The 22,664-nt window shown below is 39.3% G+C and overlaps 2 protein-coding genes across 3 annotated transcripts in view; both read left to right on the top strand.

Annotated features, from left to right (window-relative positions):
- Nucleotides 1-1,999, top strand: part of cnksr3 (cnksr family member 3) — a 36,205-nt gene extending 34,206 nt beyond the window's left edge. The window contains 1 exon segment of the mRNA XM_071582313.1: nt 1,422-1,999. Coding sequence (XP_071438414.1) covers nt 1,422-1,714 — 293 coding nt within the window. The 3' untranslated portion in view covers nt 1,715-1,999.
- A 4,226-nt stretch (nt 2,000-6,225) lies between these two features.
- Nucleotides 6,226-22,417, top strand: ipcef1 (interaction protein for cytohesin exchange factors 1). Of its 2 annotated transcripts, none has more exons than XM_016242438.1 (10): nt 6,226-6,350; nt 6,540-6,614; nt 10,529-10,565; nt 10,837-11,006; nt 12,334-12,407; nt 19,068-19,139; nt 20,218-20,279; nt 20,425-20,519; nt 21,624-21,771; nt 22,135-22,417. In XM_016242438.1, the coding sequence occupies exons 1-10, from the start codon at nt 6,288-6,290 to the stop codon at nt 22,350-22,352; spliced, it is 1,014 nt and encodes a 337-aa protein (XP_016097924.1). In that variant the 5' UTR covers nt 6,226-6,287; the 3' UTR covers nt 22,353-22,417. The 2 variants fall into 2 exon arrangements, with proteins under 2 accessions (XP_016097924.1, XP_016097923.1); XM_016242437.1 differs by lacking the exons at nt 6,226-6,350; nt 6,540-6,614 and adding exons at nt 8,006-8,130; nt 8,320-8,394 and having other exon boundaries at nt 22,135-22,416.
- The last annotated feature ends 247 nt before the right edge of the window (nt 22,418-22,664 follow it).

Here is a 22,664-nt window from a genome sequence, read left to right as displayed (position 1 = left end):
GAAAATTCTGTCATTAATTACTCACCCTTGTGTCATTCCAAACCTGTAAGACCTTCATTCATCTTCGGAACACATATTAAGATATTTTTGGTGAAATCCGAGAGCTTTCTGACCCTACATAGACAACAATGCAACGGATGCATTCAAGGCCCAGAAAGATAAGGACATTGTAAAAAAAAAGGCCATGTGACATCAGTGGTTCAACCGTAATGTTATGAAGCTACGAGAATACTTTTTTGTGCGCGAAGAAAACAAAAATAACGACTTTATTCAACAATTTCTTCTCTTGTCATACTAGCAAAATTTAAACGGAATATCGCAGGCAAAAACTCTATTAAGTATAGCGATGTATGAAGCACAGCTCACATAAAAGTTACTTTCAAAACAAGCAGCATTTTGTTGGAAATCTGTCTGGAAAAATCTTCAAATTTCCTTATCGCATGGATTACTATTAAACATGACTGGATTGCACCCATGAAAATTCGCCAAACAAAGGTAAATGTGTCCAAAACTTAAATCTGAAATCAATGGCACCATATGCACTTATAAGACAGTAATGTAAATGTGTGCCAAAGTATGAGCAGGAGTAAAGGAGTAAGTTTTGATTATTTGATGGACATATCTGGGGGTTTCTTCTGCTAGATTTAATTAAAAATAACAGATGTCTAATGAAGATTACACTTAAAGGGACTTGGGTGATTTATTTTGTAAAAGAGTGATAGTAATCCTTTTATTATTTATTGTGTGTTTCCCCCCCCCGAAATTGTGACTATCCCACATTTGTGGTGTCATTTCCAATGCACTGAAAATTTTAGCCAAAAATAATGTTGCTTTTTTTAAATAATAAATGATTTTCAAAAATACATTTGTGTATCGAGGAAGACAACAGTGTGAGAATAAACTGTGCTTGAGTTGAAAGAAGAAGAAAACAAGCGATAATGTTTGTGTTCTTTCCAAAAGCTTTAATTTTGTCAAATTATGAAAAAGTGTCAAAGTTGTCCATCACAGAGTTCTGCTGAACACTATACATCATTTCAGATGTACTGAAAATTACACTAAAACATGCCTATGAAAAAAATGCATGTATGTGCACTGTTGGACATTGTTAGTGGACAAATTAAATTAACTAGAGCAAGAATGAAAAGTTTGAAGATATTTTTTGTCCACAGGGTTGAAAAATGGCAATAGTTACATTGAGCTATGAAAGCAGAATATACATTATAAAAATGACTTTAGTTCCTAACAAACTAACAAAACAATTGAAGTCAGCCAATCAGAATGAAGCTTGCAATTTTGCCAAAGCTTTTGCCATTTTTGTCTTTGCCCTCAGAGTCCTTGAACGGTTTGAGAATGTGGTCAATGGTTTTCACTTCTGGTAAATAGCTCTCATCCTTACACATCCTTGTCTTGTCTGTTCTCAGGTGATGAGGTCTTGCACAGGTATCTGAGTAACGAACAGATCCCCACCATCTCAGAAGAGTCGCCCTGTTACCCGCTGCCCTACCGCCCCACAGGAGAACGCCAACTCGTCCGAGGGGTCGACCACATCCGCGGCAGCCAGTGTTTTATCAACGCAGACCTACACAACAGCTCCACCATACCCTACCAGGAAGCCATGGCTCGGAAGCCTGCAGCCAAATCATCCAAGAGACCCCCCTCAGAACCCTCACTCTTCAGCAGCTGGATCGCCCGACTCAAGCTGCTCACACACTGAATGCGCTGCTGCTGGTTGTCTGCTATCCATGTGCAGTATTATCACTTCAAATCCGGAATGTTCCACAGGATCTGAAACGAGGATCTGTTGAGATTCAGTATTAAAGACATCCTCAGTGTAATGCCTGTTACTTTATTTAAGGTTGCATCAGCATTAAGGACACTACTGAAAACTCTTTCTCTGATAAATCAGGTCTTTAAAAGGATTTTTCACTTGGAACTGTGTTATCAATAAGTTATTTAATTTGTGCATATATTGTATATTATAGATACACATTCAGCATATTTCCCACTTGCTAAATAGATTTTTTTCTTTATTTTTTTAAACATATGCCTTATGTCAGTTAAAGCTATGTCATCTCTGAAACGAGAAAAAGAAAAGATATTGTTTAGGAAATTGTTTTTATTTTTATTTTTTTAATCAGAGCATCCCTTTTGAAATAAATGTGCACACTGACGTGTCTATAAGGCAAGGAAGTTCTTGTGAAATTCAAAATGTATGGTTCAGGGTTGGGAAATTTTCAGAATTTAACATTTCTGGCTCCGTTTTAATACATGAGTGTGAATTTGAATCAATTTGGTCACTCCCCGCAGGAAGTAGAAATGGATTTGAATTGGAATGACAGGAAGTGGAATTTACTGAAATGCAATCTAATGAAATTTCAATGGTCCAAGACAATTTGACTAATTATGGCTGATTAGTATAATATACTTTATTCTGATTAGACATATTTCTGATTAGACTAAATTCAACACTATCAAATTAACAGCACTATATTGAAGTAAACCATTTTTTAAATAAATTAATATTTTATTCAGTAAGAATTCATTTAATTGATCAAAAGTGACAATACAGATTTCTATTTCAAATAAATGCAGTTTGTTTTAAAGTTTTTATTCATTAAAGAATATTAAAAAAATATGACTATTTTCACAAAAATATTAAGCAACCATTTTCAACTGATAATAATAATAGTAAATGTTTTGAGCGTCAAATCAGCATATTAGAATGACTTTTAAAAGCATCATGTGACACCAAAGACTGCAGAAATAGCAGCTGAAAATTCAGTTTTAAATTACATTTTAAATATATTAAAACAGAAAATAGATCCTACTATTATTTTTAATCAAATAAATGCAGCCTTGACGAGCATAAGTGACTTCTTTCAAACACATTAAAACATCTAACTGACCCCGAACTTTTGAATAGTACTGTGTATATACATGTAAGCTATACTTATTTTTTTTTATTTGACATTTTTATTCATTACTACACCTATAGCAGTTATTCTATTCATTCCATTTTAATTCCACTTCCTCAAATTTGTATTAAAATTACAATTCTGCATCCCACTTGCAACCTCAATTCAAATTCAGAAAATGAAATAGAATTTAAAAGGCATTCTAAATTCAACTCTGAATGGCACAGAACCCCGGTGAGTAAATTTTGCATAGTACATTTGCACATCATGCAAACAACTATAAACAAGAACACTCTGAGTCTTAAAACCACCTACTGTAACACTAGAGCAAGTCATTAGTTTTAAGCAAGATAGGATACTACTTGATACTCGTTTATGTTGTCAGATACTATTAATAAAGAATGCTATAAATGGAAAAATCATCTCATACCATGGATTCATGTGCGGGGCAAATGCAGTCAGCTATCTAATGTTTTCTATTATGGTTTTCCTCCAGAGGGCGCTCGCAGCTCAGAAAGCGAACCGTTGAGTCCACAGACCAGGGGTCACCAAACTCGGTCCTGGAGGGCCGGTGTCCTGCAGAGTTTAGCTCCAATTTACCTCAACACACCTACCTGGAAGTTTCAAGTATACCTAGTAAGAGCTTGATTAGCTGCTTCAGGTGTGTTTGAATGGAGTTGGAGCTGAACTCTGCAGGACACCGGCCCTCCAGTGTGACCCCTGCCTTAGAGCCCATCCACACGGAGAAGCGTTTAGTTGTATACGTAAAGATTTGGTATCGTATCGACGTTTCGTCCAGACGGATCCCTGTTGAAAAAACAGCATATGCTGGTTAGTTATGTTTTGACGCTGGGATACTGGTTTAAGCTGATCCTTTGCTGGTTTATGCTAGTCCTTTGCTGGTTTATGCTGGTCCTTTTGCTGGTTTATGCTGGTCCTTTTGCTGGTTTATGCTGGTCCTTTTGCTGGTTTATGCTGGTCCTTTTGCTGGTTTATGCTGGTCCTTTTGCTGGTTTATGCTGGTCCTTTTGCTGGTTTATGCTGGTCCTTTTAAAATTATTTATCCAATTTAACATCCTACCTCTAATCCCTGCATCATACAGCTTAATCACAAGCCCCTCCTTCCATACCATGTCATATGCTTTTCCAATATCTAGAAAGACTCCCACAACTGCTTCTTTATTAGCTAAAGCTCTTTTAATATCTAAATCCAATAATAAAACAGAATCCATTGTGGATCTACCAATTCTAAAACCACTTTGATAAGGAGTGAAGTACTCCTGTTTCTCCAAAATATATACTAATCTATCAGTAACCATTCGTTCCATCATTTTACATAGTACTGACGTAAGAGCAATTGGGCGGTAAGAGCTGGGTTCTCCTGCATTTTCACCAGGCTTCAATATCGGCATAATTATTGCATGTTTCCATTCCCTTGGCAATATACCACACTCCCATATAATATTTATTAGCTTCAACAATTCGTCTAATACTGGATCATCTAAGTTGCGAAGAATCTGACAACCTATCCCGTCTCTACCAGGTGCCGTATCTCTCCTGAATTCCTAACACACTCTTGAGGTTTTTGAGGTGAAATTCTGAAATTATCGTACATTATGGGATTTTTTTAATTATTGATCGTACATCGTACAGATGTCAAAATTATCGTACAATTACGATAATTATCGTACATATGGCAACACTGGCTCCAAGTCTTCTTCTCCATTTTTTGGTGTATCTCTGTGGCAGAATTACAGCGACACATACTGGTGTGGCATGTATACTACATCGTTTTGAGTCTGTTTGAGAGGGTGCTCGCTGCAGAGCCAAATGGGAGGAGCTGGAGCTCTAGCTCCCCCTCGCTGGATGTAATGGGTGGAGCTAGACACCCAATCACTCCCTAACCCTACCCCTTACCCTATTGCTAAACATAACTCCACCCATTAGTTCACACAGAGGTGGCGCTGGACATCCAGAGAGGGGGAGCTGGAGGTCATTTGGCTCTGCAGTGAGCAGTACTTGGTCTGTTTCAGTGGTTTCGTGTGTATGCAAATATTTATTGAGATTACACCGTGTTCACGGGATTATTTTTTTTAGAACGAAGAAAAAAAAAAGAGGATCGGATAGGGAAAGCTCTGGCTTCGTGTGGATGGCCATAGACAAAAAATAATTAAAAAATATCACACTGAAATCTGATTTATTGGAGATATTTGCATATCAAAATTAATTCCCAAATTTTCGACGCAACATATAAATGAAAACATGGCACTTTAAAATATAATAATCCAACGATTTCTACATAAACGAGGCACAAAATAAAAGCATACACACATTTATGCATCCATTCATTCATTTATGTATTGGTAATCTATGCCATGGCACAAAGTCCCGCCCATTTTTTGTACCCCTGTCTTGTTAATTGCCGTTTTAGGCATTTACCTTACATCCCTCCTGTGTAGGGATGGGCGATACCACTTGTTTTGTTTTCGATACGATACCGATATTTTTCAAGGCAGTATCGTCGATATCAATATCGATACCGATACGATACTTCTGAACTAAACCTTTAAATTATGAAATTTATGAAATTATTAAATTACTAAGAGTAAAATGGGTAATGATAACCACTTAACTTTGTTTAAAACGCATTTTAACATTCAATACGCCTTAATTGTAACTTATTAGGTTATCTTTTTGTTTACACATGGTTCAAATATGTTTTTTGTTTACACATGATTCAAATCTACAAATACTACAGTTGAACTATGGTCACTTTAGTAAAGCCATGGTTCATTATCATAAAGGACTGCCAGTTACTGGCTGTTGCATCCATAAAATGCAACCTTTTTTGACAGTGCATGATTTCTATTAACATTACAGAATAGAACATGATCAATATTATCTTTCAACGTTCAATTTCAATAAATGTAATTGCACAAACTATGTAGGCTAATTTCAATTTGTTTATTGTGAAATAACTCAAACATATATGTTTTTTTTCTTCTGTTCTCTGATAAGCATTGTTCAGGGCTGCCGTTCCCAAAAGCTTTAATGCTTTCTTATGATACTTTTGGGAAACGCAGCCCTGTTTGAATGCACCGTCAGAAGTGAGTGAATGCTCTCTTTGATGGATTGGTTCAGATGTGTTCAGATGAGCAGGAAAATAGTTCTATCCTACACAATTATTCGCTAACATAGGTTATTCGTCCAATTAAATGCATTATTTTTTTGTTAAATAAACAAAATCACTGGTAAATAAAACACACCTTAGTATCGATATTTATTGTTTGAGTATCGATACTTTCCAGAGGCGCTTCACAAACACACACACACACACACACACACACTGAAACAGTTTGTGCGGGGTCTGGGATGTCTGCTAGGGTGATTTTCCGAGGAATAAAATACCTGCAGGTTTTCACATGCTGGTTACAGGTAAGGAAAAGAAAAGAAAATTACACATAATACAGGAAAAAAGAGTGAAAACCAAACGTATCCTCTTGATCAGACGCTTATAACTGTAGCACAAGTTAAAGATGCTTCAAACAAACAGCAAAATTCATTTTTATGTCTTTATTATTAATAATAATTAGAATATGTAAAGACTTGTTTTTCTTTGTGCAGTTGGTAGAGGACATATTTGTGCTAATCTCCTATCTGAAGGCAGCAGAGGTGAATCAGATGAGCCGGACAGAGGCAGTAAGTGTTCACTTCATTCCTCTTGCTGTTTTGGGATCAGAAGTCAACTTTTGTGCAAGTATATCATTGATTTATTCTTTCTTTCTGAGGACATATTTGTTTTCCAACCATATAAACAAACGGCATTTCTGTCAAATAGTTAAAACAAATACTTCAAACTGATCAGTCGAGTGAAAAATCTCAGTGCCTCAATTATAAGATCAAAAGTGGCTGTGAATAATGTCCAAGATATCATACAATAATAAACACTGTTAAAATACATTTGAAATAATCAGCCAGCCATCATGTTCTTTTACTGACTTCCATAACATTGTATTTAAATGTAATCATTGTTGTGAGGTTTTTTTTATGCTTTCAGAGCTGATATTAACACTTTTTTTATTCTAATACTTGCATCATAATCTTCAACCACTTCCTATTAACTAGGCATTGAGCTGTCACTATTTCCCAAAGCGCTGCTGAAGATGTTTTTCACATAATTCTCAGCAGAATGTTCATCTGTCTCTACGAGTGTTTGTTGCCTGTCTATTCCAATTCTGTTTAAATTTGACAGCCTACTTTTAGAAACTTCCACGAAGCGAAAAGTAGTTCAGTAATGCTTATTTTAACTATGTACTGTTTTAGTGTTTGGGTTGTCTAGACTGAATTAAAATAAATATTTGCTCAAAATTCACAAAAAAAAAAAAAGTTTTGAAAACAAAAAAATGTTCATTATAAGTCAGCAAGGGTTTAAAATTGACACCAAGCGGAATAACAACTTCAGAATAACAAAGGTCAGAACCATTATCATCGGCTGACCTCAAAGATGATGAAACCGAAGTATAGATCATGACAGATCTTTTCTTCCAACCCGATCTCATTGGAAAATGTAACTTTTTTTTTTTTTAGGAGTGGCAATTTCGTATGAATTTGTGCAGTGTAAACAAATTCAGGTCGTCCAAAAATGCACAAATCCAAATCTGAGACGAAAATGTTTAGGCCTAAATTAGATTTCACATATTCATATTAATAAGCCACTAATTTGCCAGAAGGTAAAATGGTTATGAATTGCCATGAGATTGCGTTTTTTCTTTTTGCATTATGACGTACATTTGAAAGTAACGGAATTATCAAAAAATTCCCAAAAGCTTTAATGCTTTCTTATGATACTTTTGGGAAACGCAGCCCTGTTTGAATGCACCGTCAGAAGTGAGTGAATGCTCTCTTTGATGGATTGGTTCAGATGTGTTCAGATGAGCAGGAAAATAGTTCTATCCTACACAATTATTCGCTAACATAGGTTATTCGTCCAATTAAATGCATTATTTTTTTGTTAAATAAACAAAATCACTGGTAAATAAAACACACCTTAGTATCGATATTTATTGTTTGAGTATCGATACTTTCCAGAGGCGCTTCACAAACACACACACACACACACACACACACTGAAACAGTTTGTGCGGGGTCTGGGATGTCTGCTAGGGTGATTTTCCGAGGAATAAAATACCTGCAGGTTTTCACATGCTGGTTACAGGTAAGGAAAAGAAAAGAAAATTACACATAATACAGGAAAAAAGAGTGAAAACCAAACGTATCCTCTTGATCAGACGCTTATAACTGTAGCACAAGTTAAAGATGCTTCAAACAAACAGCAAAATTCATTTTTATGTCTTTATTATTAATAATAATTAGAATATGTAAAGACTTGTTTTTCTTTGTGCAGTTGGTAGAGGACATATTTGTGCTAATCTCCTATCTGAAGGCAGCAGAGGTGAATCAGATGAGCCGGACAGAGGCAGTAAGTGTTCACTTCATTCCTCTTGCTGTTTTGGGATCAGAAGTCAACTTTTGTGCAAGTATATCATTGATTTATTCTTTCTTTCTGAGGACATATTTGTTTTCCAACCATATAAACAAACGGCATTTCTGTCAAATAGTTAAAACAAATACTTCAAACTGATCAGTCGAGTGAAAAATCTCAGTGCCTCAATTATAAGATCAAAAGTGGCTGTGAATAATGTCCAAGATATCATACAATAATAAACACTGTTAAAATACATTTGAAATAATCAGCCAGCCATCATGTTCTTTTACTGACTTCCATAACATTGTATTTAAATGTAATCATTGTTGTGAGGTTTTTTTATGCTTTCAGAGCTGATATTAACACTTTTTTTATTCTAATGCTTGCATCATAATCTTCAACCACTTCCTATTAACTAGGCATTGAGCTGTCACTATTTCCCAAAGCGCTGCTGAAGATGTTTTTCACATAATTCTCAGCAGAATGTTTATCTGTCTCTACGAGTGTTTGTTGCCTGTCTATTCCAATTCTGTTTAAATTTGACAGCCTACTTTTAGAAACTTCCACGAAGCGAAAAGTAGTTCAGTAATGCTTATTTTAACTATGTACTGTTTTAGTGTTTGGGTTGTCTAGACTGAATTAAAATAAATATTTGCTCAAAATTCACAAAAAAAAAAAAAGTTTTGAAAACAAAAAAATGTTCATTATAAGTCAGCAAGGGTTTAAAATTGACACCAAGCGGAATAACAACTTCAGAATAACAAAGGTCAGAACCATTATCATCGGCTGACCTCAAAGATGATGAAACCGAAGTATAGATCATGACAGATCTTTTCTTCCAACCCGATCTCATTGGAAAATGTAACTTTTTTTTTTTTTAGGAGTGGCAATTTCGTATGAATTTGTGCAGTGTAAACAAATTCAGGTCGTCCAAAAATGCACAAATCCAAATCTGAGACGAAAATGTTTAGGCCTAAATTAGATTTCACATATTCATATTAATAAGCCACTAATTTGCCAGAAGGTAAAATGGTTATGAATTGCCATGAGATTGCGTTTTTTCTTTTTGCATTATGACGTACATTTGAAAGTAACGGAATTATCAAAAAAAAAAAAAAACTTGGTTCCATCCATCAGTTGTTTATTGGATTTTAAAATTAAAAACTTGATGAAAGATGAAAACAAGCTTGCAAAAGTGGTCCTATCCTTTTCACCGGAAGATCCAGTTATGTTTTTTAATGAAACATATACATGGATGAATCATTCACCATAAGATCTATAATGTCGACTTTAAAATATAAAATCCATATTTTGAGAGATTAATTGGAAAAATATCATGATTTGCGGTTGACATTTATACGAGTAGTTGTTGGAGAGTGTTTAAGTGCTGTTACTGATTACATCTTCCTCCGGTTTCACAGGCAAGGCTTAAGCCTAGTCCCAGACTAAAATACATATCTGGGCAGGTCTAACTGAAAGAAACTTGCACTGACTGATCTTTAAATATATTAGATTCATTGTTTTGTCTCAAGATGCACACCAGTAATGTTTTTATCTAAGGCATATTTCTAAAAACTACTTAAATGTCCTAATTGAACGATGGAATAATCCTGGCTTAAACTAAGCCCTGCCTGTGAAACCGGGCCTTAAAGTTTTTCACCTTTTTAATCAGCTTTTCTGCAGTTCAAGTCTGTGGCATGAAAGTGTAAATATTCCATGTAGCCTCTCGGTGAATATGAACTCATGAAATTTGAATAGATAACCAAGAATTAGAGAAAAAAAAGTTTTGGAATATGACGAATGTCACACAGTTTCACAAATGATATCACCCATCCAATACCTGTAGCTTCAAGACGATCTTCAGTCTGTGGGAAGTTCCTGTTTACTGTACGTGGCTCTATAGCATTATATGTGAGTGTGTTTTGAAAGAGCGAGAGGGAGGATATCAGTATTAGTGTGTACATGTACTTGAACTCTCTCACTGGCGTGTGTGGTGGTTCGGGGAAGTGAATGCTCTCTTTAGGGGCAGCTGTGTTATTAGTGCTGTCTCTCTGAGCTGTGGGCGCTGATGGCTGAGTTCACTGCGTAATTTACAGCATTTCTGTTTTCTCTTTCCTTGCGCTTTCAGTACCCTCTTCAAGACTTTGCCGCTGAGAAGTCTCAAGGTAAGCCGAAAAGCGTTTCTAACATAGACTATTATTATTGTTAAGACAATGTATAGATGTTTTAAACTCACCGAAAGAGTAAAATGATCAAGTACACAATGTACAAAGAGCAAAATTTGGATTTGTCAGTGGAATCATGACCCTGTCGATTGTGTCATGCAAACGTGCATGATGTTATCTTTGCTATTGATGCTATTGAGTAAAGGACCCAGTAAGAATGGCACTGCTGAGGGCTGCTGTCGCCTCATTTGCATGTGTTTGTTTGTGATAGGAGATGATGTGATGAGCCGCAGAAGGGTCTCGGTGAAAGACCTGGGCCAGGGCGACTGTCAGGGCTGGTTGTACAAAAGGAAGGAGAGCAAAGGGCTCTTGGGCTGGAGGTGGAAGAAGTTTTGGTTTGTGCTCAAGAAATGTTCGCTCTACTGGTACACATCGGACATGGTAAGTGACGTGGTTTTCCCCAGATAATGTGTGGCCTCGCTATGGAAAATGTGAACGTGTGTTTATGTCTTCACTTGTTATCTCATGTTGGAAATGAGTATCCATAAGCCTGTTGCACAAACCTGGTTTAGCAAACTCTGAGTTTAGAGTGGAGAAAACCAAACGGATTCAGTGGACGCACATGCTATACATTTTCTCTGTCTACTGGGTCCTGTGGGTTTGATACAGAGTATGCAGTGAACAGCCAATCTCATGAGCACTTTGATTCTCATTTCAATTTTCTGCTGAAAATGAGGAAATTATGAAAAAACATGAGTTTAAACACATTTACAAGGCTATAGAACCATTGCTGCGGTCACAGAATTTTGAGAAAGAAAATGTCTTGCTGTCAATGCAAGCGAAACAACTTTAAAGTGAATAATTTATATAGTTTATAAAGAGCTCAGCCAAAACATGTAAAATTAGTCCTTTTAAAAACTTTTTATATAATTTCAAGCATTTAGTTGTATTTATATTAAGTTAAAAGTTAATTAATATTATTAAATGATAATTAATGATAATTAGTTAAAAAAAATATTTGTAATTGTTAAAAATATAATTGTATTATATTTGTTCATTAAGCATTAAGAATGCTTTAAGGATATAATGTAAATAAGGTAATATATTATTTTGTATAAAATACAAATAATAAGTAATTAGCAAAATCCAATTGTGCTGCTTTAATTTGGAGCAAGAAATTCAAGGGAGTGGCTTTATTGTGTCAGAGAAGTGTCACTTTGCTCACAGCTAATTTGTCAATTTTTGGTTTGCGATCTCATATCCTGAATAAAACCTGCTCCAAATCATGGCTACATTTCACAAAAGCATAGCTATCTTAAAGGGAAAGTTCACCCCAAAAAAAAAAAATGTTATCATTTACTCGCCCTCAAGTTGTTCCAAACCTGTATGAGTTTCTTTCTTCTGTGGAACAAGAAAGAAGATATTTTGAAGAATGTGGGAAACCAAACAGTTAATGTTAGCTATTGATTTCCACAGAATGGAAAAAAACAGAAACTGTTTGGTTACCAACCTCCAAAATATCTTCTTGTTCAGCAGAAGAAAGAAACTTTTTGGGTGTCATGTGGTTTCTACAATGTACTCGGCTTACAATGCTTTTGGGTAAGACAGCCCTGATTAGTTATGTACCGTAAATGTGTACCATGGCATTGAACACTGCTAAAATACAATCCACCTTCTTCAAAACCAAAAACCAGAGTTTGTTCAAACTAAACCAAAATTTAGATGAGTAGTCTTTTTCCAGAGACAAGTTCTCTCTGTTTCCTTTCAGGCAGAGAAAGCCGAAGGCTACATCAACCTGAGAGACTTCACCATAGAACAGGCTACCGAATGCAAGAAGAAGTTGTGAGTTCATCTGCCTTATTTACAGAGATTTTTGTCTGTTTGTGGGTAAAAACGACAGACATGCCTGTTGCGCCATGTGGCCTCATTATATCTATTTTTCTGAAAGTACTGCATGCTAAATGTTACAGCAAGCATGGCTATAACTGTTGCTCAGACTTGGTAACATACAGCAACCCTAGCAATCATATGTAACACCCACACTAATTCATAAAAACTCCACACAGAACATCCTACCAACCACCCAGAACACACTTGCAATGATCTTTCAATCCGTGTAGCAATGAATTAGCAGTGCCTCAGAAACCACCTAGAATTGTCCTGTATACCAGCAGCCATAGAAATGCACTAAAACACTTAAGAACCTTAAGAACTGCATGGCAACCAGCTAGACTGCTCTAGTAACAGCATAGAAACACCCTGGAAACTGCTCAGAACATCATATCTAACCGCATAGCAACCCCCAAGAAACCACCTGCAACACCCAGTCAACTTCATACGAGCTCCTTGGCATCCACACAGAACATCATTACAACTGTATGGCAACCAGCCTTAACACCCTATAGCACTGAAACCATGAAACCACTGCATAGCAACACCATAACTGCAAACCTAGCAGTGCCTTAGTGTCCATTGTCATTGTCATAGAAACCACCTAGAGCACACTAGCAGCCATAGTAAAACAAATCAGTAAAAGCACTCCGAGCACCTCAGGAACTGCATTGCAACCACCCAAAACATTCTAGTAACAGCATAGAGACTCCCTGGCAACTCTACAGAGTATCCTATATAGAGGGAGTGGTTAAGGATATTCTGCCCAAGCCGTCAAACTGACGTCATCAGAGAAGGAATGACAATTCATTGGCCAAATAGCGATTAGCACCGCCCCCTGCGTGTAAGCTATATCAGCATGCTGCGCGCTATTTCATCAGATCTCCACCTGACAAAGGAAGCGCTATCAAAGGTAAGAAACCAGGAGGTGACGACCAACTGAAACACCTCCCACGGGTGCATGCCCCGCAGATATGGCCGCCACATACACCTTAAGAGTGGCGGGGGTCACTCCCTCAGAAAAATGACTCTGAAAAAACTCAAGCACTGAACCGATGGGGCAATAGACTGGATCCAGAATGCGTTGTCTACACCAAGAGGCAAAAAGTCTCCACTTGAAAGCATACAAGCGTCTTGTGGAGGGAGCCCTAGAATTAATAATAGTGTCGGTAATCTCAGCCGAGAGACCGGAACACATTAGCGCACTCCGCTCAGGGGCCACACCCATAACCTCGATAATTCCGGTCGAGGATGCCAAATCATGCCCCGAGCTTGTGTCAACAGATCGTGTCTGAGGGGTACCTCCCAAGGAAGGCCGGCTAGCAGACTGACTAAGTCCGAGAACCACGACTGGGTGGGCCACCAGCAGCAAGTGTTCCACTCTGTCTGATCGTACTCTGAACAGAATTACTGGGATGGTTGATTACTTAGATCGATGGTTACAAAGCAATCTTCGGATTGGATCTGAGACCGAATGGACTTTACTGTTAGCGTCTTGAACTTGCTCACTCGGAGCTCAAGATTTAAATGATGCAAGTTCGAAATCAGACGTAAACCACCATCTTTTTTGGGCACTACAAAATACCGGCTGTAAAAGCCTGACTCCATCTGAGTGGGGTATATCTCCTCTATAGCCCCTTTCTCTAGGAGTGACACGATCGCCTGACTCAAAATCTAGGCCTCCCCAGGACGTACCATCGTAGGAAGAACCCTGCTGAAAGGAGGTAGCCCTTTCCTAAATTGGATGGTGTAACAGTTTCGAATGGTACATAGTACCTATTGTGAGACGTCGGGCAGGCGTCTCCACGCGGCCCAATAGCCTGCTAGGGGCTTTAGTCGCTCTACGTTTGGCAACAGTTGAAATACAGGTGCCGAGACATCTCCTGATTGCGGAGAGCTGCTGGCGTGGGGCTATCGCACTTGATGAAATCTTCATCTGATTTTCCTGCATAGGGCCCCGAAGCACCTGAGTGGCGGGAAACTCTATAACAGGAAGAACTCCAAATGCCCTGTCTGGCCGGCCCACCACCCCAAGAGTGGGGGCTTTGAAGGCCGTCATAAATGAGCCATGCTCGCATGACTCTTGGGCTTTCTCTCGAACTCTGAAGGCTGGAACCTTGCGAGGGCACTGCAAAGAGGATGAGCGTGAATGAGCCGTAGGTGGTTGACACTCCACTTCCCTAGCCCTCCGCGGGATGAGCTTACGAAACGCGGCAGACTGCTGTTTCGCTGCCCGGAACTTTTCCACGACAGTCGTGACCGAATCCCCGAACAGACCGTCATTAGAAATGGGGGCGTCCAAAAGAAAGGTTCTGTCCTTTTCCTTAATGTCAGTGAGAGTGAGACAAAGGTGGCGCTCAACTGACACCAAACCTGCCATGGACCTGCCCACTGCTTGAGCCCTGTGCTTGGTAGCCCTAAGCGCCAAGTCTGTAGCTCGCCTGGGCTCTTTAACAGCCTCCAGGGTCAGGCCTTCCCCCTCATCCAGCTCCTTAAGCACATCTGCTTGATAAGCCTGGAGTACACCCATAGAATGAAGCACATTAAGATTTATGTAATGAAGATTTACATGTAAGATTTCCTGACCAAAGCGGACGTAATCCTACACAGCTTGGACGGCAACAGGGGGCGTGACTTCCAAGACGGAGCCGAGTTCGGCGCGATGTGCCGCGAGAGTCTCTTCTACACCCGGCATCATTGCGTAGCCGTTTTCCGCCATTTTGGAAACCTTGGCAAACTCAGCGGCAGCAGGATTGTTAATACATGCTGAAAAAGGTTGTTTCCAAGACCTCAAAACCTCGTCCAGTTTCGACTGGGCCTGATTTTGCACCGGCTCGCTATCCCACTCTAACCCCAGCTTATACACAGCGTGCGTCACAACATCTAACAGTTCGCTGTAAGATGGGGAGGTGCGTTTCTCCTGTCCGCTCGGAGGGAGAGAACTGCACGTTTCAGCCAATAAATCCTCAGAATCAGAGGCCGCTGTGGACAGCACGTCTTCGTCATACGGTTCACAATCAAAAGACATCGTATCACGAGCTTCCGGGGTAGGCTGCAAATCATCGTTGACAAAGACAACAGGTCGCTTTCCTATGGGGGCGACAGATGATTCGCTTCCTGAAGGAAATGAAATCTGATGAAATAGGGGGCGGTGCTAAGCGCTATTTGGCCAATGTATTGGCGTGATGGTATAAGGGCTTCAGACATTCGTCACACCGATATCGTGCCGCCACATACACCTTAAGAGGGGCGGGGGTCACTCCCTCAGAAAAATGACTCTGAAAAAACTCAAGCACTGAACCGATGGGGCAATAGACTGGATCCAGAATGCGTTGTCTACACCAAGAGGCAAAAAGTCTCCACTTGAAAGCATACAAGCGTCTTGTGGAGGGAGCCCTAGAATTAATAATAGTGTCGGTAATCTCAGCCGAGAGACCGGAACACATTAGCGCACTCCGCTCAGGGGCCACACCCATAACCTCGATAATTCCGGTCGAGGATGCCAAATCATGCCCCGAGCTTGTGTCAACAGATCGTGTCTGAGGGGTACCTCCCAAGGAAGGCCGGCTAGCAGACTGACTAAGTCCGAGAACCACGACTGGGTGGGCCACCAGCAGCAAGTGTTCCACTCTGTCTGATCGTACTCTGAACAGAATTACTGGGATGGTTGATTACTTAGATCGATGGTTACAAAGCAATCTTCGGATTGGATCTGAGACCGAATGGACTTTACTGTTAGCGTCTTGAACTTGCTCACTCGGAGCTCAAGATTTAAATGATGCAAGTTCGAAATCAGACGTAAACCACCATCTTTTTTGGGCACTACAAAATACCGGCTGTAAAAGCCTGACTCCATCTGAGTGGGGTATATCTCCTCTATAGCCCCTTTCTCTAGGAGTGACACGATCGCCTGACTCAAAATCTAGGCCTCCCCAGGACGTACCATCGTAGGAAGAACCCTGCTGAAAGGAGGTAGCCCTTTCCTAAATTGGATGGTGTAACAGTTTCGAATGGTACATAGTACCTATTGTGAGACGTCGGGCAGGCGTCTCCACGCGGCCCAATAGCCTGCTAGGGGCTTTAGTCGCTCTACGTTTGGCAACAGTTGAAGTACAGGTGCCGAGACATCTCCTGATTGCGGAGAGCTGCTGGCGTGGGGCTATCGCACTTGATGAAATCTTCATCTGATTTTCCTGCATAGGGCCCCGAAGCACCTGAGTGGCGGGAAACTCTATAACAGGAAGAACTCCAAATGCCCTGTCTGGCCGGCCCACCACCCCAAGAGTGGGGGCTTTGAAGGCCGTCATAAATGAGCCATGCTCGCATGACTCTTGGGCTTTCTCTCGAACTCTGAAGGCTGGAACCTTGCGAGGGCACTGCAAAGAGGATGAGCGTGAATGAGCCGTAGGTGGTTGACACTCCACTTCCCTAGCCCTCCGCGGGATGAGCTTACGAAACGCGGCAGACTGCTGTTTCGCTGCCCGGAACTTTTCCACGACAGTCGTGACCGAATCCCCGAACAGACCGTCATTAGAAATGGGGGCGTCCAAAAGAAAGGTTCTGTCCTTTTCCTTAATGTCAGTGAGAGTGAGACAAAGGTGGCGCTCAACTGACACCAAACCTGCCATGGACCTGCCCACTGCTTGAGCCCTGTGCTTGGTAGCCCTAAGCGCCAAGTCTGTAGCTCGCCTGGGCTCTTTAACAGCCTCCAGGGTCAGGCCTTCCCCCTCATCCAGCTCCTTAAGCACATCTGCTTGATAAGCCTGGAGTACACCCATAGAATGAAGCACATTAAGATTTATGTAATGAAGATTTACATGTAAGATTTCCTGACCAAAGCGGACGTAATCCTACACAGCTTGGACGGCAACAGGGGGCGTGACTTCCAAGACGGAGCCGAGTTCGGCGCGATGTGCCGCGAGAGTCTCTTCTACACCCGGCATCATTGCGTAGCCGTTTTCCGCCATTTTGGAAACCTTGGCAAACTCAGCGGCAGCAGGATTGTTAATACATGCTGAAAAAGGTTGTTTCCAAGACCTCAAAACCTCGTCCAGTTTCGACTGGGCCTGATTTTGCACCGGCTCGCTATCCCACTCTAACCCCAGCTTATACACAGCGTGCGTCACAACATCTAACAGTTCGCTGTAAGATGGGGAGGTGCGTTTCTCCTGTCCGCTCGGAGGGAGAGAACTGCACGTTTCAGCCAATAAATCCTCAGAATCAGAGGCCGCTGTGGACAGCACGTCTTCGTCATACGGTTCACAATCAAAAGACATCGTATCACGAGCTTCCGGGGTAGGCTGCAAATCATCGTTGACAAAGACAACAGGTCGCTTTCCTATGGGGGCGACAGATGATTCGCTTCCTGAAGGAAATGAAATCTGATGAAATAGGGGGCGGTGCTAAGCGCTATTTGGCCAATGTATTGGCGTGATGGTATAAGGGCTTCAGACATTCGTCACACCGATATCGTTGCCGTAGCAATTATGTCATTGCAGCATTGAAGTGAACCTATGAGAGGGAACACCAACAACACCATAATAGCTACACACTTGTATAGCAATACACTTAAAGGTGCAGTATGTAATATCGACAGCTACCAGTTGAAATGGATACTGCAGTCCAAATTCAAAATATTGGAGAGAGTTGTTTCTCCCACCACCTCCTCCTCAAACTCGACACACACATGGGTTGCCAGATTAAGGACACGCAACAGGAACGAGCACAGTTGACGCTGGAAGGCGACGAGCCTTACACTGTAAGTTAATAAGTCAATTTATCCTCCTTTTAATATGCCTGTGCTCATAGAGCTTTTTAGATGGATGCCAAGGCTTTTTTTCGGTGGATAGAATGTTTTTTTTAGGTTGCGATCTCTAACCAAGTTCGTTTACTTGCTTCCATTGCTGCAATGCGCTTTGTTTTCCACCAACTGGCAACCCAGGGTGTCGAAGTACTATTGTACAGTACTATTGGGTAAATTGGAAGTGGGTGGAATCACACAGACCATAACAAAAACCGACTTTCTGCCACAGATTGCATATTTTCAAAAGTAGAATAACTACATTGACTTTCATAGAAATAAGTATGTTTCCTAAATATCTGCAAACATATTATTGCATTTTAATGCTTTAGTAAGGTCATAAAATTACATACTGCACCTTTAACACACTAGGCAATAGATAAAAATATGCATATGTAAATGGTTATGAGGTTGTTATTTGACTGATTTGACTGGCTGTCATTTTGAACAAATAGTGTGAATTGTCAGGCTGTAAATCTGATTTTTTTTTTTCTTTTTTCAAACTAGAGGTGTGTCATCTATACCCCTCTTAATGCACGCTCAGAACACAGGAAACTGTCTGCTCTAAGTGTGTGGTCTGAGCTACTGTGTTTTTCACAGACTTCCTTCATAAAGACATACAGTAGCTCTGTTTTACTTTGATAACTATGATTGGATGTAGATAAGAGAGGAGACAAACTTTGGTGTCGAATACGATTTCGGTTTTGTGTAATGCTTCCACTACGTCATGCAACCACACATCCACAAAGATATTGTCTCTGAGAACTGCTGGGAGTTGTGAATGTTTTAATTTGCATTCACTTATTTTCCAGTGCAATGAAAGCATGCCACCTCCACATGCTGACACTCTACTTTGCAGCTGAGAACATGAAAGACATGAACAAGTGAGTGTGAAAAGACACAAAAAGAATTTCTTGTGTTTGTAATGTGGTCAGAGATAAAGTGCTTGCTGATCTACATTTATGAAAAAAAAACTACCTTTTTTAGTCATGTAGCACTTACTCATACATGTGAAGCGTGTGGGTCTGGTATTTGGCCCAACGTGACATGTTTGCATTGCAGTGTGGCAGGCTGCTTTGACACCTCACTGTGACCAAAGCTGTCTGCAGCACACCACGCAATTGAGCATGTTTGATGAAAACTGGGTTTTGCAGACATCCAGTACTAAAAATAGTTAGTACTAGTTAGTAATAGGAGTTTGGACTTTCGCTGGTAGAATGTGTCCAAAACGTCTGTGCTCTATTGAAGGTATTTTATATTTTATTTAATAGAGCAGTTCACAAAAAATAAAAATATACATTTTAATATATTTTTATTCACCAGATATAACCAAGAACTGCTAAATAGATGCCAACTGAATAACATTTTAAGTTGAATTTCTTATTATAATGTGTAAATAAGTGTAAACAAGTCTGAATACAGTACATTATCTAATCTCAGGAACAGTTCAATTGTAAATTAGCCTCAAAAATGTGTATATAAAATGTAACCAAGTTGTCTGTGGTGTGAGCGAGCTACTCATTTATAGTGAATGGCTTGAATTTCAGTTGGACTCTTCCTAGCAAAGCTGTTGTATGGCTTCAGAATACCTGAGTTTACCACATAATTTGTATGGACTAGTTTCTACAACACTATAATGGTGCTTGACAGATGTGTTTACTACTTTTTAAATGTTTTTGCATGGGAAAAGAGCAGCCTGAGACTCTTCAAAATATCTCCTTTTTTGTTCCATGGAACAACACAAGTGTGAGTAAAAGATGAAAAGATGACATTTCTTTTTTTGTAAACCATTCCTGTAAAGGTTTATTGAAACATACTGAAATAAACCTGTGAGTGGAAAAAAACATTGAGAGAAAGCTGTGGGTGTGCTGCTATTGACATACACACATGATGATCCATTACAATTATTCCACAGATCTGATGAGGTTAGATTTACCGTAATTAATGTTCTTTTTAATCTAGATGGCTGGCTAAACTTACCCAGGCTTCAAATGAACCTGCGCCCACAGACTCAACCGATGGAGGTAAAGATTCACACCACACATGCATACAGAAACCCGGTTAATACAGAGTGTCTATTTCAGTCCACATCACGTCTCATCAAAGCCAAACCTGACACTTTAATAGCTGCATTAATCTGGTATTGAGACTGTGATTGTGTGACTATAGAGTGCTACAGTGAGGAGAGTGACGATGAGGATGAAGCAGACACCGCTGAGATGTGTGCAGAGGTCATGGATCAGCTGACCCCCGGCTCTCTGCATGTGAGTAACCGACATGCTCATTTAAACAGACCCATAACCATAAGTTAAGTCAGCATTTAACTCTTCTATTCATTGTGGTTTATATGTGCTATTAATGGGTCACACAGTGGTTTGAAAAAAAAAAATACATTGGCCAGATATATGTCTTTATTTGATTCGTGTTTTTTGGAAAGAAATTAATACTTTTATTTAGCAAAGATACATTAAATTGATCCAAAATTACAGTAGATCTCCATTTTTTAAATAAATGTTAATTACTATCCATCAAAGAATCTTGAAAAAAAAAAGATCATAGTTTCCACAAAAATATTAAGTAGAACAAATGCTTTCAACAGAAATGTTTCTTGAGCAGCAAATCATATAGAATGTTTTCTGAAGGATCATGTGACACTGAAGCCTGGAGTAATGATGCTGAAAATGTCCGATTTAGCAGGAATAAATATATTTAAATATATTATATAATAGTTAGTGCTGTCAAACGATTAATCGCATCCAAAATAAATGTTTTTGTTTACATAATATATGTGTGTATACTGTGTATATTTATTATGTATATATAAACACAAACACATGCATGAATATATTTAAGAAAAATTGTATGTTTATATATTAAATATTTTTATATATAATATAAAATATAAGAATATAAATATATAAATGTAATTAATACACGAGTTTCATGAATTACTGAAATAAATGAACTTTTCCACGACATTCTAATTTATTGAAATGCACCTGTACATGTAAATATTTTCAAAATATATACTGTATGTGTGTGTATTTATATACACATAATAAATATACACAGCACACATAAAAGTATTATGCAAACAAATCCTTTTATTTTGGATGCGATTATCGCGATTAATCATTTGACAGCACTAATAAAATGGAAATTTTAATGTATATTAAAATGGGATTTTTTAATTTAAATATTTCACAATATTAAATTTTTAGCTGTATTTTTGATCAAATAAATACAGTCTTGGTGAGCATTAGAAATTTCTTTCAAAACATGTTTCTTTCACACAAGTTCCTTTTTAAAAACGGAATTTCTTTGAGATTTTGAAAGATTGATGTTATATTTGTGTGTGGATGTTTCAGGGTTGTCTCCCGCGTCCCCGCACCTCTTCCTCTCTATGTCAGGACTCGTTCCGCACAGAGACTCAAAGTGCAGACAGTGAGTCGTGGCAGGAGATCAGCTCAGAGGAAGACCCCATCCGGAAAATACAGGAGTTCAAAGGGAATGACTGTGAGTGAGCGCTGGAATTAGATCTTTTAACCTTATGAGAGTGTTGCATGGGAAATGTCTGAAATTAAAAAAAACATGTTAAAGGGATAGTTCACTCAAAATGAAACCTGTCATCAGTTATTCATCCTCATTTCGTTCCAAAGCCATAAGATTTTCATTCATCTTCAAAACACTAATGAAGATATTTTTAATGAAACCTGAGAGATTTCTGTCCCTCCACCCAAAGCTTCAGAATGTTCATGTATAGATGCTGATTCTAAAAATGTTTCCATTGGAAAAGTCATGGAAACTCATTGCTCATAAAGTGTGCTAATCCTATAAATTGGTTCGTAACCAAATACTCTTGTAATATTCTTTCATCAGGCCCCCCGTCTGATGAGATGGAGATGCTGTATCTTCACCTCAAGCAGGTGAGGCTGTCCCCCATAGGAGCCCTGCAGCCAACTACCAAACGTGACTTCAGGTCCTCCTTCATCAGACGCTGCAAAAATGAGAGCATTAATGAGAAACTGCACCTGATTCGAGCTTTAAACAGCACTTTAAAGGTGAGTTTGGCATTGGTGTGGCCATTCAAAGGTTAGAAGTGTCCTGTTTGAGTGTTTGTCCAGAAAGAGTTGATCTAAATAGTAATTAATCTACCGGTGTACCATTTATCTTTATTAAACTAGACTTTATTTCATCATGTTGTGTTGCTTCGTAAGTATATATTCAGGGTTTCTGCAGGTCTTAAACTGTTACGGGGCTGACGAGACGTGAGACATGCGGATCCATTCGCAAAGCTTTATTTTGGAGAAGACAGAGACGTGGTCATAAAGCAGGCAGGGTCAAACAGTGGCCGACAGGTATATGGCGGGCAAGACACAAGAATAGTCCTAGGGCTAGCGTAGGTCAAT

This window comes from Sinocyclocheilus grahami, unplaced genomic scaffold, assembly GCF_001515645.1.
Source record: "Sinocyclocheilus grahami isolate Dianchi unplaced genomic scaffold, SAMN03320097.WGS_v1.1 scaffold658.1, whole genome shotgun sequence".
NCBI classification, from domain to species: Eukaryota; Metazoa; Chordata; class Actinopteri; order Cypriniformes; family Cyprinidae; genus Sinocyclocheilus; species Sinocyclocheilus grahami.
The sequence above is the reverse complement of the archived record's forward strand: the minus strand, read 5'-3'. Positions and strand labels throughout refer to the sequence as shown.

Bases quoted from the DNA above. Each gene is read 5' to 3' on its own strand.
- ipcef1 (XM_016242438.1), top strand. From the start codon at position 6,288: ATGTCTGCTAGGGTGATTTTCCGAGGAATAAAATACCTGCAGGTTTTC. The intron at 6,615-10,528 runs GTAAGTGTTCAC...TTGCGCTTTCAG, and splicing joins AGATGAGCCGGACAGAGGCA to TACCCTCTTCAAGACTTTGC. The intron at 20,520-21,623 runs GTGAGTAACCGA...TGGATGTTTCAG, and splicing joins TGACCCCCGGCTCTCTGCAT to GGTTGTCTCCCGCGTCCCCG.